This window comes from Phascolarctos cinereus, unplaced genomic scaffold, assembly GCF_003287225.1.
Source record: "Phascolarctos cinereus isolate Bilbo 61053 unplaced genomic scaffold, phaCin_HiC Scaffold_4;HRSCAF=312, whole genome shotgun sequence".
Lineage (NCBI taxonomy): Eukaryota > Metazoa > Chordata > Mammalia > Diprotodontia > Phascolarctidae > Phascolarctos > Phascolarctos cinereus.
The window spans coordinates 248,715,996-248,734,250 of record NW_027555847.1 but is presented as its reverse complement, the minus strand read 5'-3'; the positions used below and the strand labels follow the sequence as shown (position 1 = coordinate 248,734,250).

The following is an 18,255-nucleotide window of genomic DNA, read 5'->3' as shown; positions in this document are numbered from 1 at the left end:
TTTTAATGTCTTTTTCTGTTTTAATGTCCAAGACCTTGCTCCTCGCCACAAACAACTTGTAGTCCTTGTTCTTTCCCTGGACCCTCTTGCCTTCAATCAGAGAACCCCTAAGCTGGAAGGGACTTCAGAGCCCATTCAGTTCAACCCAAACAGAACCCTAATCCTTATCATTCTTTAGCCCAGTCCCACAACTTCCTCTCCCATTGTCTGATGGGATTAGAAGCTGCTCCTCAACTGTAGAGTTGTGCCTCAGCAAAATCATGGAGTAGATAAAGTTAATCTTCCCTCCTTTTAGCATCCATCAGTGCTCCCATCATATCCTGAATAATCATTCTGGTCACCTGGAAAAACAGTAGATCTGATAAATTCATCAGTCCTTCCCCAGTAATTTTCATTTTAAAAGGACTAGGACTGAAGAGGGAAGAGAATTTTACCCAAAGGAATGCTAATGGTAGAATGTAGGCATCAGCAGCATAGATGTTTTTAATCTGCTCTGCCTACATGTAAGGTTACCCCTTTCTACCATATGAAGCATATAAACCTCAGTAAAAGCCACCAGAAATCAAAAGCAGAATTCCAATTCCAGGCTGCCATAGTCCAGCAGCAATGGGGCACCTGTCTTCTTTATTACCTCATAAAATAAAAAAGCAGAGCAGTTGGTCACCAGTCAAGAAGGGAGAGCCAAGAGAGAAGCAGGTTAAACCTCTTTGTAACAGAGGAGTGCAGCTCTGGATAGCCTAGTTACATGGGCAGCTTTGTTGTGATGTGTTCCCTTGTGTTTTGTGTCTCTGAGAAAAGCCTTATTCTGTGGCTGTGAGCTGCTCGAGGTCTTAGACTGAGAACACACCAAAGAACCAGAGAGTTATGACTATGTCAGAGGGTCAATGACTGCTACATCCTGGACAACATCCTGTCTGGGATTACCTGAGTCATAAGCTACTGAATCTTGGCAGTCGGTAGCCTAGGAATCCTTACACAGTGGTCAGTATGCAGCCCCCATCCTCAGGGCTCTCCCCTCCCTCGCTGCTGGAGTCTGCCAGATGAGGAATTCATCTGTCGACAAGGAAATAGGTTGACACACTTCCAACTCCATTCCTTCTCAGGTGCGGGATCTTCAGAGAGTAGCAAGAAATTGCTTTCCTATTATAGAATGTTGGGGCCTCAAGTCAGCAGAGACTTCTCACCTTCAGGTTCTTACTAAGGGATTATGGGAGGGATTTGATGCGAGTGGCTCCAGATGTGGCCACAGAGTAGAAGGTCCAGTACCCCCAAATGTCCATGTAACAAGTAAAGCCAGCCGGTGGCTTACTTAGGTTTCTGTCTTACACATACACCCTTCTGGAAGGGCACTGTTGGTTTGGGGCTATGTGAATTAACAAGGAAGGTTAATTCAATTCAACATTTATTAAGTATCTAGTATGCCTGTCTGGATGGATATGCATTGTTCCAGTGTGGTCACTGGCTGTGAGGAAACCTTCCCATTGATGGCCTGTCAAGGCAACCGCAGATGGCCTTCTTCTAGAGAGCCCCTGATGGCAGCTCATGGGTGGCTCTTCTATCTGGCATTCGCCTCTGGGTACTGTCAGCAGTACGCTCAATTGGGGATGTTTTGGCCGTCTTCAGGAAAGAGCCTCTTCTCTTTCTTCCTACTTTGTCCTGGACTGGCTTCCAGCCCACAAGCTCCCCTTGGTGATCCTGGCTTTGAGTGTTGACATTTTGCTGGCACATTCCCTGGATGTTAGTGCTTACTGAGTGAATTAGGTTCCTGAGCATGGGGTTGTCTTTCAGGGTGTGTGCAAGGGGATATCCTTTGGAGATTGAGGGGTATGAGCTAGAAAATCATCACATGCACACTGTACCCCACCATGCAAACTTTTAAAATACAAACAAAGTAAAGTGAGTTTCCACTGATCATCAGGGATAGGCTTGAAAGAGGTCACAAAAGTGAATCCTGAAATGGGTGTATATAGAAGAGGGTATGGGGCAATCCCTAAGCATTGCCTTGGTAGTGGGAGGTGTGAATTGAACGTCTATATAAACCTCAGGGTGCACTTTAGTAACAAATGGGAGACTCTTCCCTCTCCTTCCTCTACCAGCTGCTTCCCTAAATCACTGCCCAGAGGCTCAGGTCTCCCCAGCATCATTATCACCCTGTTTCACCCTAAGGATGAAGTCTAGGTGACAGGAGAGAAAACTGCTGAAACTGACTTCATGACTGATGCTCCAAAAGCAGGGTTACTTACATCAGTCCCTAGTTAATTTTAATTTGATTCATTCAAAGAAACAGTTGTACCCACATACCATAGTGCCCCCCTCCAGACTCCAAAGGGTAGAACACTTTCCTTGGAAAGCTTCTAGGAACCACAGCCTAAAGAACTTACTCCCTCTTTCCCCCAGAGCAACATTGGCCAGCCATCATCTAGAAAACAGATTCTAAAAAGGTGAAATAATCATTGACCCAGTGGAGTTGAAAGTGTCTTGTTGGGGCAGCTAGATGGCGCAGTGGATAGATCACTGGCCCTGGATTCAGAAGGACCTGAGTTCAAATTTGACCTCAGACACATAACATTTGCTAGCTGTGTGACCCTGGACAAGTCACTTAACCCCATTGCCTAGCCAAAAAAAAAACAAAAACAAAACAAACATAAAAGGAAGGTGTCTTGTTTTTTCCTCTTTCTTTTTTCAAATTAAAAATTTTAATTAAAAACCCCACCTTATCTCCCTCCCAATCAACACCCCTTCCCTTTGCCCCTCCCAGCTGCTCTTGAGTAAGAAAGAAAAACAAAACACTTGTTACATACATGTACAGTCAAGCAAAACAAATTCCTGCATTGTCTGTGTCCAAACCCCCCCCAAAAAAAAAACTCAGTCCGTACTCCAAGCTCTTTCCTTTCCTCTCTGGAAGTCAGTAGCATGTTTGATCATGAGTCCTCTGGAATTATAGCTGGTCATGGGATCGTACAAGGTTCCTAAGTCTTTCAGAATTGTTTGTCTTTACACTATTGATGGCCTTGTATAAGTTGTTCTCCCGGCTGTGCTCATTTTGTTCTCCATCAGTTCATCCAAGTCTTCCCAGGTTTCTCTGAAACGAAGATTTTTTTTCAGTTGTTGTATGTATATGCCCAACTCCTGTGGGAAGTGCTTTGTACCTGTGTGTGCCTTCCCAGCCAAGTCTTTGATGGAGGGTTTCGGAAAGGTTTCAATGAGGGAATTCCAAAGGTGTTAGCAGGATTCTGGTATCCTGATGATAAGTGAACCAGGGGACTAACTGATTACCTTTATGATCTTGAGCCTGCAAAATACCTTTTTCTCTGACAAAACATGCCACCCCCACCCCCACCTTGCCTTGAATGAATAAAATTAACCAGAGATTCATGAAACAGAAAAAAAATTGAGAAGAGCAAAAAGGACCTGACCCACAAAGATTTCACCATCACAAATCTAGAAAACAGTCTGGCCTAGCCCTGGTTCATTGGGAGGAGATAGTCTATTTATATGATGTTTTATAGCTCCCAGCATATTTCCTCACAATATTCCTGTGTGAAGGAGGTAGTGCAAGATATTTTACAGATGAAGACCTGGGAGTCTGAGAAGCCCAGTGACATGCCTGAGTTCACACCTGGGGGGACCGGGATGGGGGAGGGGTGAGGAAGTAGGTGCAAGAGGTGATGGGTCCTGAGACAGTAACTCAGACCAGAGGGAGCAGAAGAGGTAATGCCCCCAGAATAATACTTTGGGCACCCTAAAACGTTCCTGCCTTGAGGCCAACTCCTAGTCCCCTTTCTTTAGTTATGGCTCTGGTTATGTACCTGTAGCTAGGGCTTAGGATTCCATTCTACCACACTTGCTCTCTCTGTCCTGTTTCCTGTTGGCTCTCGGGCTTGTCATCTGAATGAGGTTTCTTAGCCTTGGCTGTGTCATGGACTCTGGCTGTCTAATGATGCTTTGGACCCCTTCTCGGAAGACTGTTGTGAAATGCATAAAATAAATTGAATAATATTGAAATACAGTTAATTAAAATATTTTTAAAAGTAAGTTTACATGGCTGAAGGTTAAGAACCCCCTGTTTTAGAGTACTAAAGTGATACGGGTCAATCAAACCCCTTTGGTTGAGTATCACTGAAGGCCAGCCAAAGTCTTCTATATCTGACCATATCATACTCTCTATATTTGTGTAAGTGGGAGCACTTGTGTTTGTGAGCATGTGTGTATATATAAGTGTGTGTACATGTGTACTAAAGAGAGAGAGAGAGAGAGATGGAGAGACACAGAGAATTGGGCCTATAAACTTTTGAAGTCCATCCTAATGCTGTTTCTTGCTTTCCATCATGGTGGAGGAGAGATTTTTGGGTTTTTGCAGAACTCAGAGCCAACCACAATCCAATACAAATAGTACCCTGCTAAAAGCTGCAGGGAAAGAAGTAAAAATAAAAATAATTATAATAATAAGACCACAAGTGACTTCTGCATCATCTCTTAGCACATTCTTACTGCCAGTTGCAAGCCAGTTTTTGATTTGCTGCCCTGCCTTTGACACTGTGGGACTCAAGAACATCATAAACAGTTCTGTGGAATGGTTGGTGTCAGAAGTGGGGTAATGGGATTTTTCCTTCCTTTTTAAAAAAAGCCAGGAAATTAAAGGCAGGTTCTTTGGGGGGACAGCATAGTCAAGTGGCAGATTTATCCTGGTAAACATTTCCTCTCTACTGAAAGTGGCTCACTGTGGTACTAGCTGAGCAGTGAAATAGGAGACTTGAAGAATGCTTAATGTGGTGGAGCTAGTGTGGGGAGAAGTTCAGCCTCAGTGTTTCTCCTTGCCCTGGTGTATTCATGAGAGAGAGTGAGAGAGAGAATGTGTGTATGTGTGTGTGTGTGTGTGTGTGTGTGTGTGTGTGTGTGTGTGTGTGTGTGTGTGTGTGTGTTTGGCTTTTCTGTCCTTTATACTCAGCCAGCCTTCACGCCGGAGTACATATGGTCAGGGCAGAGGAGGACTTCCAGCTAAGCTTGGAAGAGGGGAGTAGAAACTAGTGATGGGAAAGGAGTAAGTAGGGTTCGTATGGTGCCTTCAACAAGGATGAAGGCTTCTTATAGAGAAAAGGGTAGCACCTTCCTTGTTGGGCCCTGCCTCAGTCTACTTCATAGTAAAAGGTACAAAAGAACAACCCTTCCCTTAGAGAAATAAGAAAAAACCTCTAAAAAAAAAAAGAAAGAAAGAAAAAACCTCTAGTGCCGAGGTTCTGAACCTGAATTTAGATTTCAGATGGTCTATAAAATTGCTTTTAAAAATAATTTATAGCTCTTTCAATATGATTGCTTTCCCCTATGATTTCATGTATTTTTTTTCCATTTAAAAACATTCTTCTGAGAAGGGGTCCAGATGCTTCCCCAGACGGCCAAAGGGGTCCATGACACACAACTGGTTAAGAACCTTATGCTAATGCCACTTTATCAGGGGACTGGTGCGTGCACAGAGTGTGTCAGTGGTGCAGGGAAGAGAAGAAAGGAGGATTGTCCAGTGCTCCATTCTCCTCCACCTTCCGTTCTCTTTGGTGTTTCTCCTTGTCTCATCCCAGAGGGAGCTGGCAACCCCAGTAACCTCCTCCTCCCCTCCCCTCTAGCCTGTGTTCCCATCCAGTGAACCTCCAGAGCGAATGCTATTTGTAACCTCCCCTCTGAGCGGGAGAGGCCTGGAATAGCTGCAGAGCTCTTATCCAAGCAGCAGAGAGCCTGCAGCAGGCAGACCTCCCCTGGTTCAAGTCAGGGGAAAAGTCGGTTGAGGCAGGTATGAATCTGGAAGAGGCAGAGGGTGGGCGGGGGCCGGTATAAGCCACTGGGTTTTTCCAAAATCCATTTCCCACCGGGGGTCCCTTCCTCCCCCAGACAGTGAGTCAGTCTCAGCGTGGTCCTTTCCTGGATCCTGATCTACACACAAGTCAAAAGGCCCCATCTGGCCTGAATCATGCTGGGCAGGCCTGGCCCAGGGGAGGTTAAGCTGTGAGTGGTCGGGCCCCACGGCAGGACCTGCCGTACAGCTAGATTCTTGCCCGATTCATGCTCGGCTGACTGTAAGTGCTGGGTGTCTTTTGTGAGCTTGGAATTCATGTACAGACTGTAAACAGATGGCCCACTGGGCTTCCCAGTGGTTAGTGCTCTTCACTGATGCAAGAGAGACTTAATGTTTCCAGTCTCCAGATCCCACTTCTGTTGTCTGGTGGGGAAAGAAAAAAGAAGGAAAGCAGCCATAACTTCCTCTCCCAGGATCTGCCGGCAGTGGAGGATGGGATGTAGGGGTGGAGAGGAGAGATATGAGTGCCTTCTCATCCAGCTGGACCACAAGACTGAAACACTCTGATGATTTACACACACACACACACACACACACACACCATACATTAAATGAATAGGAAATAGGAGAAAATCCAGGGGTAGAAACTGGAAATATTATATCTGGGAAACCCTGACTTCCTCCCCATGGTGAAGTCATTTGCAGTCCTGGTTTAACAATTAGCTCTCTGATGGGGTGAGGAGGTTCCCTAGCTGCTGAGCTCCCCTTCCATTTCCACCACTAGGGAGGTCTCCTTTTGGCGAGCGTTAGAGGAACCTCGAGGACTCCTGACAGTGTTTTGAAGCTTCCCTTCTGCCCCGGCTCCCCCAGCTAGTATGTTCATGGCAAATGGACTTGGAAGGCTCTGAGAGACGCCCCGTCCTCTCCCCTCTCCCTCTCCCTCCACCCCACCCCCCTCTCTATCCCTGTTCTTACAATAGACACTTCTCTTTGCTCTTAGGTTGCATTCTAGTTGAAGAGAACTTTTCTTTGAAATGTCCTAAACATAAGGTATGTGAAATGGCTTCCTCCTTTTGATTCTCACCCCCTTGGAGATGAGGGAACACAGCACCCCCAGTTTTATCAGTGGACATGCCCTCCTGCCTCTCATACACACTCTAAATTATTTCCCCCTCCCTGGGGCTCTCCTGCCGATGACAGATGGGCCTCATTTGGCGAGCCCCTTCCCAGCCAGAACCCTGTCAAGTGGGTGGGTGAGGACGAGGGTATACTGCTCCCCCGGGCTAGAGATCAGGGGGACCTCCTTAGGGTTTCACTGGCTGGGACCAGAGCTGGTTCCCAGGAAGCCCAGCTAGCTGGTCCCAAATGACCTCAGATTTATCTTCCTGCTTCAGAAATACATCCTGACCTCCCTATTTGTACTCTTCCTCAGGGGCCTTCACCCCTGGCGACTTATCCCGTATGCTTATTACCCTTTAGAAAAAGGAAAGAAAAGAAAAAATCCTGCTTGAATTTCCTGTTCACTCCCAGGTCCTCGAATCCTCCAACAACGCTTGTGCAGTCGGGGAGGGGGGTGTCCCTTGTCTGGGGGGAGCCTGTTCCTACCTCCCAAGGAGTCCCAGCCCATCACAAGTCAGCTTTGTCTCCCAGCTCAGGCCTGTCCAGGACCTCATCCTGGGGACCTGTTAATTTAACCATTGCTCAAAGATGTCTCTGCCTGTCTCATCTCCCTGCTGCAGCCACCAACAGTGTGCACATCTTATTATTTGCAATTAATCAGAGAGATCAGGGCAGGCTGACATATGATGATCATGAGTATTTCCTTGTAAATCAGGCGAATCGAAGGGGAAGGAGTCAGAAGAGAAAGGGCTGGAGAGCAGGAGGGGGGCTGGGCCTTCTTAGTGGGAGGACGCCAGGCACTGGGGAGGAAGACAGGGTGATTGCTATGTGTAACTGTCTGCAAGAACCCAGTGGAAGGTCAGACAGGATGGAATATAGGGAGTACTTCATCAAGAAATAGGATTGGGAGGGAGGGAGACCCCAGCAGGATATGAGAATTCAAGGGGGCTCTTGGATTGGGGAGGGGCTGGCAGCCCCTCAGGGAGGTAGCTCTCAAGCCAGGCAAATTGTTGGGTCCAGGGTGGTAGTGAGGGGGGAAGGGATTCCCCTTTGGAAGCCCCCTCTGGTGCTCTTGCTGATGTTGGTTGTGACCCTGTGTGGGGCTTTTCTTCCAGAGGCAGCTGTTGTAATCCACCCTCCTGGGTCTTACCTCCTCCATCTGGACAGGAGATGCTGCCAAGCCTTGGGCCCAATTCTCACCTGGAGCTGTGACCAGGACACCCAGATCGGCAAGGAAAAGAGGAACAGGACCCTTCCTCCCCCTTGATCTGCTGACCTAACCAGAGGTCCTTTCCTTCTGAATGTTCTCATCTGCTTATGGCTAGCGTCCCGTCCAACTCTTGGGTCTTCTCCCTGCAAAGAACCGCTCCTCAGAGCTGACCCAGGTTTGCTGACCAGTAGGATCCAGGCCCTGGATTTGTGGATTTGGGATCCATCAGACAAGACAGTCCCTATACCTTATCCCTACCTTGGTAGGGAAGCATTCTTAGACCTCTCTTACCAGGTTAACAGTGTAGGTTGCACAGGGACAGGTGATGGAACGGGGAGGTGGGGACAGGGCCTAGGAATGAAGCAGTGAGGATACTTTGTGTCAAACTTAGATTCTTTTCCCAACTCTCTCTTGCCTGCTCCTGACCCTCCCAGCATCTAATGGGTATGGCCTGATACTTGGATACCTAAGAGGCCAGGTCTGACTTTGCCCATGCTCTCTGCCCAACTGCTCTGCAGCCCCTGCTGAGTATGGGTCCCACAGGCCCTCGATGGAGAAATAGCCCTGGACACTTCTTTCCTGGTAAGCTGCATCCACGTTCAGTCCTAGAGAAGTAAAGACCATTGCCAGCCGAGGGGGTGACCAGAGGGACAGTGCAGAATTTGGAGCTAGTGGCCTAAAGGGACTGTCCGCTTTTCCCTCGGTCACCTCATCCAACTGGCAGATGAAGAGGAGGGGAAGTAAAACAAGGCTGATGTGAGTTGGACTAGGACACATGTAATTTCTAAATCCCAGAGGGGTGGGGGGGGTCCCCCATCAATTCTGTCCACATGGTACTTCCCCTTTCCTGCCCAGTATATTCTTTTTGGGTAACAGTAGAATGGATCTGGTCCACCCAGGTGCCTGCTCCTATTTGGAGGAAGGTGTTTTAGTGTAAGCAGGGTTGGAAGAAGGCAACTTTTTGCATGCCCAGTGCAAACCCTGGTTATGTTAGTTTAGTTGAAGAAATGTAAAGTCATTGGAAATCCCTGGGCTCCCAAATATAACCCAGGGGCAGAGCCCTAGCTAGGGACACGTGCCTGGCAGCAGGTGGAGTGAGGAGCCACTGGAAGGACCTGTTGCAGAGGAGAATCCTCTAGCCTTCAGCTTGGAGGGGTGGGTGACCTTTAGCTGGAGATGCAGCCTGAAGCTTTGACATTAATGAATTGAAGCCTCTGGAACAGCTTGTTTCTAGCAGGCTGGTTTCCAGGTCTCTACAGAGCCTGGCTTGATGAAGGAGGATCCCAGCATCCCCAGGTCTTCAGCTAGGGAAGAGAATCTGTTTTTAAGTCAGTCTTCCCTAGTGAGGCTGGATCAGAGACCCTTCTCGCTCCCTGACTGTGTGACTCTGAGCAAGTCCCTCTCTTTGACTCAGTTTCCTCATCTATAAAATGATGGGGTTGGGCTAAGTGATTTTTCTAAGGTCCCTCCCAGCTCAGTCCCCTGTGATTCTTTGGCCCTCCACCCTCCCCACGGAATCTGTCACTCATCTGCCTCCTTCTGATGGCATCAGTCAGTGACTCCAGGGTCAGGAGACATGGCCGGGCCCAGGCAGAGCCTGTGTAGCTGCTTATCCTATGTTGGCTGTCCTAGTGACCCCTCCCCAAGGTGCCTGTTCCCCGTTTTAGCTCCCTTGATGCTGAGCTATCTGGTTTTCATGGATCCCCCGTCTTCTGCTTATTTGACTCAGCTCTCCGCCTTGCTCCTGTGTGTTGTACCCTTTCCGCTGGCAGAATCAACCCCGGGTCCAGCCCCACCCCAGACCCCCAAAGGATGGTGGGCAGAATCTGCAAAGAGAAGCTGGTCTATTTGGAATAGCTTGATCAGAATAAGGCTGGGGGTGGGGTGGGGTTTCTGTGTATATATATACACATGTATATATATATATGTACACACACACTAGTGATAATGCAACACACATTTATATATAGCTGTTCACCTTCATAGTGCTATATACGCATGTGTGTGTGTTTGGCTAGACAACGTATATCTGGAGTCTGTGTGTGATGGGGACTCATTCTCAGGAGAGCCAGTGGGACGGCAGACAGCTACGAACCACGCAGCCGAAAAACAGATATATCATGTGTATAAAATATATATGTACTGTTCTATATATATATGTTATATATAATGTATATATGTTTGAAACGTGCTCGCTTTTGTTTCACCACATTGGTTCCACTGCAAGCAGCAACCTCAGTCCTTAGGTCTCCTGTCCAACACCCCCCACCCCCCAAATCCTCTCCCTAGGATGCCCTCCCCCGAACAGGAGCTGGGCCTTTAAAGGGGAAGCTGGCATAGTGTAATGGAGACCCCCCCAAAAAAAATAGCCCAGTCAGGAAGCCCAGACAAGCAAGTCCCTGCCTATTGCATCTGTCTGTCTGTCTGTCTGTGGTCCTCTGCTCCGTTTATCACCTCCGCTTAGCTAGGTCAGGTCCCTGCCTGCCCAGGTAACCTGGCTGACAAGCTCACTTTGGACTCTGGAGATGGCCTTCCAGGGCCACTGGGGGGCGCCTCACTTAGCTCCCAACTGTCTTAGTGGCATCATGTACATATGACTGTAAAATGGTAAACCGTGTGTATTATATATTGCCTCATTATATAGTGTATATATATGTATACATATACATATATATATAATATATATGAAGACTGTAAATGTTAAGACTAGTGTTCTTATTAGTATATTGCTTCACACTGAAGATTGTGTGTTAACGAGCTGTTTCTAAAAGATGTTTATTTTCCTTAAGAGTTAAAAAAAAGAAAAAAAACAGGTCATTGCATTAAAAAAAACCGTCAATAAAGATACAACAATTGTTTTGGAAGTCTTCGGGCATGGAGTTGTGGCCTCTAACCTCTCTCCTCCCTTCTTCCTGATAGAAAGATGGTGGAAGGGTTGGGGGAAGGGTGGGAGGGGCAACGGAGGTTAAAGTTATTTCCAGTTGATAAGGCCGAGACCAGGAGTACTGGCATGTTGAGAACCAAGGATATTACATGTCAAGCAATTGGCAGGCAGTAGGGGAGAAAGGCAGTGGGAGCTGGCTCTTCTCCCACATTGCCTCTTCTTCCCCATTTCTAGAAGGTATCCATGGTAGAGCTAATGGGGGCCCATTGTCCCAGTGTGATATTGTCGCACTGTGATCCCAAGTCCCTTCTGGCTTCTGTAGCCACTGAACATGTGGTACCCATCATGGGAGGCATGGAGTCAGAGTTCACAAAGTCTAGCCTCACCCTCACCCAAAGAACCAGAAGAGGGTAGAAGTTGATCAAGATCTAGTACTTGGAAATGGAGAGACACCCTTCCCCCCCCCAAGAAGTCCTGCGTAGCTGGCAGGGTTTGGAGGCCCTACCCCCTAAAACCTACCCATCCAGGCACAAGGAAGATTTCTGGCATCCTGGTGTGGGGTCCAGTGCTAAGACAGGAGAGTGATCTCCCACCCCAACCCTGCCCTGGGTTTCCTCCACAGCCCCAGCAACCTTTGGTCACTCAAGGCCAGAACCATTCCTACCATCCAGTATTGATGGACCACAGGAAGCGCTTCTGATAAGACCCAGCCCACCACCAAGGTTTTCTTAGTTTCCCTCACACAGTGAAGTTCTCTTGCTGCCTGACCAGAGAAGAAACTGGGAGGGTTTAGGGGCAAAAGTCTAGCTTTCCAGGTCCATGCCGGTTTAGCCTTTTGTAGAGGAGGGGATCTGTAGTCCACACTGCTGGGGTAGGGGTCTCAGGGAAGGGGACACCAAGCTGCTGATTCCCCAGTTTCCCACTCACCCAGGCCTCGGGCTTATTCCCTCCCTTCCTCTGTTCTGCACCGTGCTGTTGGATTCCTGGCTGCCCTATAAAGATACCCCGAGGACGCTTAAGTTCAGCAGTCCCCTGGGATGCATCCCTCTTCCTTGGGGTCTGGATGTTTCTTTGAAGTACTGGGGAAGGTTGAATAGATGCAGGAGTCTTCTCTGACTCACATTAATCCACTTACAGGAGTCAAGATGAGTCCAAAAATGATAGGACCAGAAGGGATCACTGAGATGACCTAGTCCAGCCCCTTCACGTTACAAAGGAGGAAGCAGAGGCCCACGGTGATACGTCCAAGACTGGTGTAGCCAGTGAGTGACGGAACCCGTTAGGTCTAATGACTGCCATCCTAGGGCCCTTTCCACTACAGGGCACAGTCTTATTCAAAAATTGAACCCAAATTATAAATAATTTCTCCTTTTAATTTTCTGTACAAAACTCTTCTCACACTATGAAAATAAAAGTTTGCGAAGGAAAAAAGTAGTACGGGTGTCTCCCAAGACTTTAGGGAGGCTAGTGCAGTGGCAAGGAGATGTAGTGACAATATATACATATCTACAGGGTCAGCCACACAGCCTCCGACCTGCTCCCTCTTCTTCTTCCAGTAGTGTGACCCTCAGGGGGCCACTGACTAGAGCCCACAGTGGCCTGAGAGCAGGGACCCACCTGCCCTCCTCAGAAGGCCAGAGAAATCTGGAAGTAAAGGCCCCCTGTGGCCCATGGGGCAACCCCAACCCCTGGTTGTAAGGGGGTACAGGGGTAAGCTCCTGGGATGGAGAGAATGGAGTGGGAAGAAAGAGTCAGAGTCTGAGAGGGCCACCAGCCCTATCATTATTTTGGCATGTGAGAGGACACCCAGAGAACACTGGAGAGGGCAAATAGACCTATGGACAGTAGGAGCTCTTCTATATGAAGGGCCTTTTCTTCAAGCATCCCTCTGCTCTTGAGAGTCAAGGTCATCTGCCCCAGGACGACTGATTTCCCCTCCCCTAAAAGGTCAATTCAGAAAGGGAAAGGTGTGGGAAAGAATACAGTATTTGGTTCCATGGAGATTAAGCAGCCATTTGGAGTGGCACCTGTGATTTCATCGATATAGGAAACTTCCAGAGGCTGTGGAGAACTGCCTAGAGCAATGAGCCAGTATCTATCAAAGGTGGGACTTGAACCTAAATCTTCCTGGCTTTGAGACCAGTGCTGTCTCCACTTTGAATGGGGGGGCTGAATATGGGCCTTGCCTGAGAGGGTAGCTACATAGCCCTTGCAATCTCCCAAGGGACCACCAGAGGTCAGTAGCATCTCATCCAGCAATCTTGCCGACTACCATGATAGGATGGAGGGCAGGCCGGTAAGTCCTTTGGGAAAACCACCACCACCACCACCACCACCTCCTCTCTTTCCCCAGCCTTTCACCTGCACCCCGTCCTTACTCCCTATCTGAGGGTTGATTACCAAGGAAAAGGCAAAGTTCTCATTAACCTTGGCCCATTAAACACAATAAATCACAGGCATCAAATTACCCAGTGATTGGATGGGGGGGGGGGAGGATATTGCTTACAGCCTCTTCCATCGAGGGGGGAGTAAATCACCCGAACAGAATTCACACACTATGCCCCCCTCAAGAAGCCCCATTGGGAAGTGTGCAGGACCTGTTTTCTTTGATAGGAGCATAGAATTGGAAAGGTTATCTATATCTAGTTCAACCCCTTCATTTTACAGATAAGAAAACTGGGGCTCAGAGGGTCAGAGTTGGGATTTGAACCTTGATCCTGACTCTAAATCCGGTTTTTTCCCCCATTATACTCCATGGCTTCTCAAGGTCAGGGGTGGGGAAAGGCGGTTTTGAATGAAAAAGGGTCTAGTGTCATGCTGGCTCCTATTGGTATCAGGCTGGTGGATGGGGGGGGGGAGGCTTCCAGGTCTGTGACTGAGGAAGAGAAGGGAAAGAGGTCACCTTGTCCACCTCCATCCATGTCCTGCTGTATCTCTGGAACCCTAGTTACCAGGAGGCCTTGGTGACGTTGCCATGATGACAAGGTTCTAAGCCCTAGTCCCTGACTAGGACCCAAGCAAGCAGAGAGATCCCAGGGTGGTCCTAGATGGCTGAAAGCTTCAGGGAGACTGGGTGGTCTGGGACAGTCATCTGGCTGGGGTTCTGGAGAGGCTACCCGGAGGTAACGGTGGTCCCGCTGCCCAGCCTGATGATCATCTGCTGGCAGTCATGCAGCATCCTCTTGTCTCCCAGCTTCTCCAGGGTTCGGGCAGCCTCGGCCAGCATTCCCACTCGTTGGCCCGGCGCTGACAGGAAGGTCGGGGGCAGATAGCAGCAGGCAAGCAGCAGGGCCTCTGCATGTTCCCTCTGAGTGGGCCGCGTCTCCAGCTCACCTGCTGCAGTGAAAGGAGGAGGGACCACAGTGACGCCAGGGCTTGGGAATGGGGATCAGGGATAGGCAGACAGCAGACATGCACACAGGATGCAACATCCTACCCTGTCACCAGCAGAGTACATCCCCCTCCCCCTCCACGGATGTAAACCTAGTTTTCCCATATTCAGCTTCACAGTGTACTTTAAACATATTGTACACAAAGAGTATGGGACCTGAATACTGACAAAATATAATATTGCTGAGTTCAAATCTGGTCTCAGATATTTACTAACTCTGTGACCCTGGGCAAGTCACTTCACCCTGTTTGCCTCAGTTTCCTCATCTGGAAAATGAGCTGGAGAAGGAAATGGCAAACCACTCCAGTATCTTTGCCGAGAAGACCCCACATGGGATCACAGAGTCAGATACAACTGAAACAGCTCAACCACAATAACAAATAACATTCCCACAATGCCACCCTGGTCTCACGAATGGTAACTTTTACTAGAAGAGTGTTAAGGGATGTTTAGGTGAGATTCCCAAGTTAGGACATGGGTATAGGAAAGGAAAAAAAGCATTGATTCAATGCCCACCATGTGTCAGGCACTGTGCCATGTTCTTCTACAAATATGATCTCAATTTGAGCCTCACAACAACCTTGGGAAATAGCTGCTTTTGTCATCCTCATTTTAGATAAGGAAGCTGAGGCAGACAGAAGTTACATAACTTGCCCAGGGCCACACAGCTAGCAAATGTCCGTGGCTGGATTTGAATTCAGGTCTCCTGACTCCAGGCCCAGTGCTCTATCCACTGAGCCATCTAGCCACCTTTTCTAGAAGACTACAGCTTATTCCCCAGGGCAAAGAAGGGACCTCGGGCCTCGGTTCCTGGCCTAGTTCTCTGTCCAGTCCTGTTCCCACACTCACATCCTTTGTTGCTCGGGGCCGCCCTTCTCCTCAGGCTTCGGTCCAGGAGTTGGTGAGTCCGAGTGGGGCTGGCTCCAGCCATCAGCCGGGCCGTAGCTTCGTGCAAGAAGACCTAAAAAAAAGCAGAAGTCGGGGCTCTTGAAAGGGGTCCCCCTGCCCATACCCACAGTGCCCTTGTGAGCGCATGACAGCTCACATAGCTCACATAACCTCAATAGCCAGCAAGGCACTGTGAGGAGGGACAGTCTCCCTGAAAGTCTTCTATCAGGACAATGAGTTATTTCCTAATGCTTGGTACCACCCCCTCTTCCCCAAAGCCTTTCTTAGTCACTTAGCGCTTACATACCCACTTGGAAAGCTGGTACCCAGCACTCACTGAAAGCACTCCTCCGCCTTTGCCATGTTCTGTCTCCCCAGGAAGACTATAAATTCCCTGAAGACAGGGATCCTTCTTGTTCCCTAGTTCTGTTATCTCCCCTCTCCTTCCCTATAGTACCCAGGGCCAGGTAACCAATAGTTGACTCACTTCCTCCACCCCTCACTCCTTCAGAACCAGCTCTAGCCCAGGCTCCTCCGTGAAGGCCTCCTCTGACCTGCCTGGGATACTCATGCTCTCACTGACCTCCCTCGAAGGCGGCCAAGGTGGCTGGAAGTCAGGAAGACCTGTGGTTCAAATCTAGCCTCAGACACTTACTAGCTGTGTGACCCTGGGCAAGGCACTTCACCGCTGTCTGCCTCAGTTTCCTCAACTGTAAAATGGGGATCATAATAGCACCTACCTCCTAGGATGTTGTGAGGATCAAAAGATATATTTGTGAAGTGTTTAGCACAGAGCGTTGTATACTGTAGGTGCTTAATAAATGCTTGTTTCCTTCTTTCCTCCTCTGACCCTCTTGGGATACTCCTGCACACACTGGCCTCTTCCTCCTCTGAACCTCTTGGGATACTCCTGCCCTTGCTGACCTCTTCCTTCTCTGACCTCCCCCTACACTTAATGCCGATAGTATCATACATCATGGAATCATAAGCCACTTGTATAACTCGCTTTCATATGGGTGAGTGCTAGGTTTCCATTCTAGACTGAATTCCCTAAAGGCAGTGCCTATGACTTCTCTCCTCTGCTTGGCTGTGCCAGGCAAACAGGAGTCACAGACTGATTAGACAGAACTTAATGGAGAGAGCGGGTCACCCATTTTCATTTGGCTGAGGATGGAACGGGAAGAAAAGCTGGTCCTTGGGAGCCCGCTGTAGAGTTTAGCTGGAGGGCTGGGGCTGGGGCAACTCACCCTTCTCATGGCAGGCCGGAAGGACTGTGCCAAACGCCGAAGACTGCTGAGGTCCTGCTGGAAACCTCTAAGTTCCAGGGCTGAGGCCTGGTAGCCACAGCTGGAGGGCTGAGCAGCGCCCACCTGCTGCTGCCACAGACTAGTGCGCGTCACCAGGAGAAGATCACACAGGAGGAGCTGGATGGCCTGCGTGGCAGACGGGGTCCAGGTGAGTGGGCCACGGTCGCTTCCCTTTCTGTGTCTCTCTCCCCTTCCCCCCCACACCTCAGGGCCTGGTGCCCTCAGTGCCAGGGGCCCGGCTCTGGGGCACTGCACCAGACAGAGCCACACAATGCAGCTGCAATGCACCACAGGGGCAGCCTCCACTCATCTCCAGGCCGCCAGACCCAGAAACCCTGTGCCCTTCGGGCCTTAGGAGAGAGCTGCAGGCAGGGCCAGCTGGACCTGGCCACTGACCAACCTGTTAGTGGGTCAAACCTAGAAGCCAAAATCCACCCCAGACCTAGTAGCTGGGGCTTCTCATGCCTGCCTCCCAACCTCTGGGAGAACCAGAGAACACCAGAGCTGGCAGAAGCTCTTCAGGGACCATGTACTCCACGACCCCCATTCAGGAGCAGAAGCAGGTCTAGATGTCAGGTCTCCTGGTTCCCACGGTCCCGTGCTCTGTCCCCTGTATCTCACCCTTCTCTTGTTCCCCATCAGAGGCAGAGGGGGGTGGTGCCTTTACCTTGTCAATAGAAGTGCCAGCAGTGGCTGCAGAGGGCCCCGTGGTCAGGCTGTCCCGCAGATAGCTGCTGGCCTTCTCGCATTGACTCAGGCTGGCCTGACCAAGCTCCTGCTTCTGTCTCCCCAGAAGTGTCCTTGCTGCCTTGAAGGAGTGCAGGGCTGCCCGAGGCAGGGGCTTCCTGTGTGTGGGTTTCCAAGGTCACTTGCAGCCCAAGCCTCCCGACCTGCTGGGCTCAGCCCTTCCAATAACTCCCTTAATACTACCAGACAGAGCTCCCTCCCACTTCAAAGCTAGGGAGGCTTCTTGGAGCAGAATCCCATAAGGGGACAATGGATCTACATCTAAAGACCTAGATAGGAGAGTGCACTACAGCCTGGGCAAGGGTAACCTTCCTGGAGGGGAAATAGAAGTTGTGCCCTGAGCCTCTGGCCTTGAACCTGTCAGCCTCTGAACACCACTTCATGCCTTAGGCCCCCAAGTATTTGTTCAGGTACCCTGGGGAGACTGTATCACCCTGGGTTCTGGGCACCCTGCTTTATAGTCTGGCTTGGAAAGGTTGTCCCATCCCTGACTCCCAGAAATTCTGTCCATTATGGAAGGTGAAATCTTCACTGCATTCTCACATGTAGCATGTAATGGAAACTCTGACCCAGGGCAAACCATCTTTCCCCTTTCTCCCATAAAAGGCCCCAGGGCACTCACTCAGAAGCCTGTAGGACTTTGGGCATGTATTCCACCATTGGGTAGAGAGACTCTGCCCCCTCATCATCCCGCTGGAGCCAGTGAATTACCACCGTAATGAGGGACGCCCACCACTTGGCCACAAGGTCAGTACCTATAGGAGAGAAGAGGAGAGACATTGTTCTCCACTGTCCTCAGTGACTCCTCTCCCTTTCCCAGCTGAGGATGGAATATGAAATGTGAGGATATGGAAGAGGACTTTCTCTGGGTGCAGGTAACTTATGGTCTGTCTTAACCAAAAGAAAAATGTGGCTCCCAAAGAC

General features: G+C 49.4%; 2 protein-coding genes across 10 annotated transcripts in view; one reads left to right on the top strand and one right to left on the bottom strand.

Annotated features, from left to right (window-relative positions):
* Positions 1-10,978, top strand: part of RAI1 (retinoic acid induced 1) — a 313,777-nt gene extending 302,799 nt beyond the window's left edge. For all 9 annotated transcript variants that reach the window (XM_020967339.2, XM_020967328.2, XM_020967329.2 and 6 more), the window contains 2 exons: positions 6,786-6,835; positions 8,020-10,978. In XM_020967339.2, coding sequence (XP_020822998.1) covers positions 6,786-6,835; positions 8,020-8,034 — 65 coding nt within the window. In that variant the 3' untranslated portion in view covers positions 8,035-10,978. The remainder of the gene's footprint in view (positions 1-6,785; positions 6,836-8,019) is intronic.
* SREBF1 (sterol regulatory element binding transcription factor 1) overlaps positions 10,874-18,255 on the bottom strand; it is a 57,121-nt gene continuing 49,739 nt past the window's right edge. Inside the window, 5 exon segments of the mRNA XM_078152977.1 lie at positions 10,874-14,334; positions 15,239-15,350; positions 16,525-16,710; positions 17,252-17,429; positions 17,954-18,086. Of these exon segments, the coding sequence (XP_078009103.1) occupies positions 14,111-14,334; positions 15,239-15,350; positions 16,525-16,710; positions 17,252-17,429; positions 17,954-18,086 (833 nt within the window). The 3' untranslated portion in view covers positions 10,874-14,110.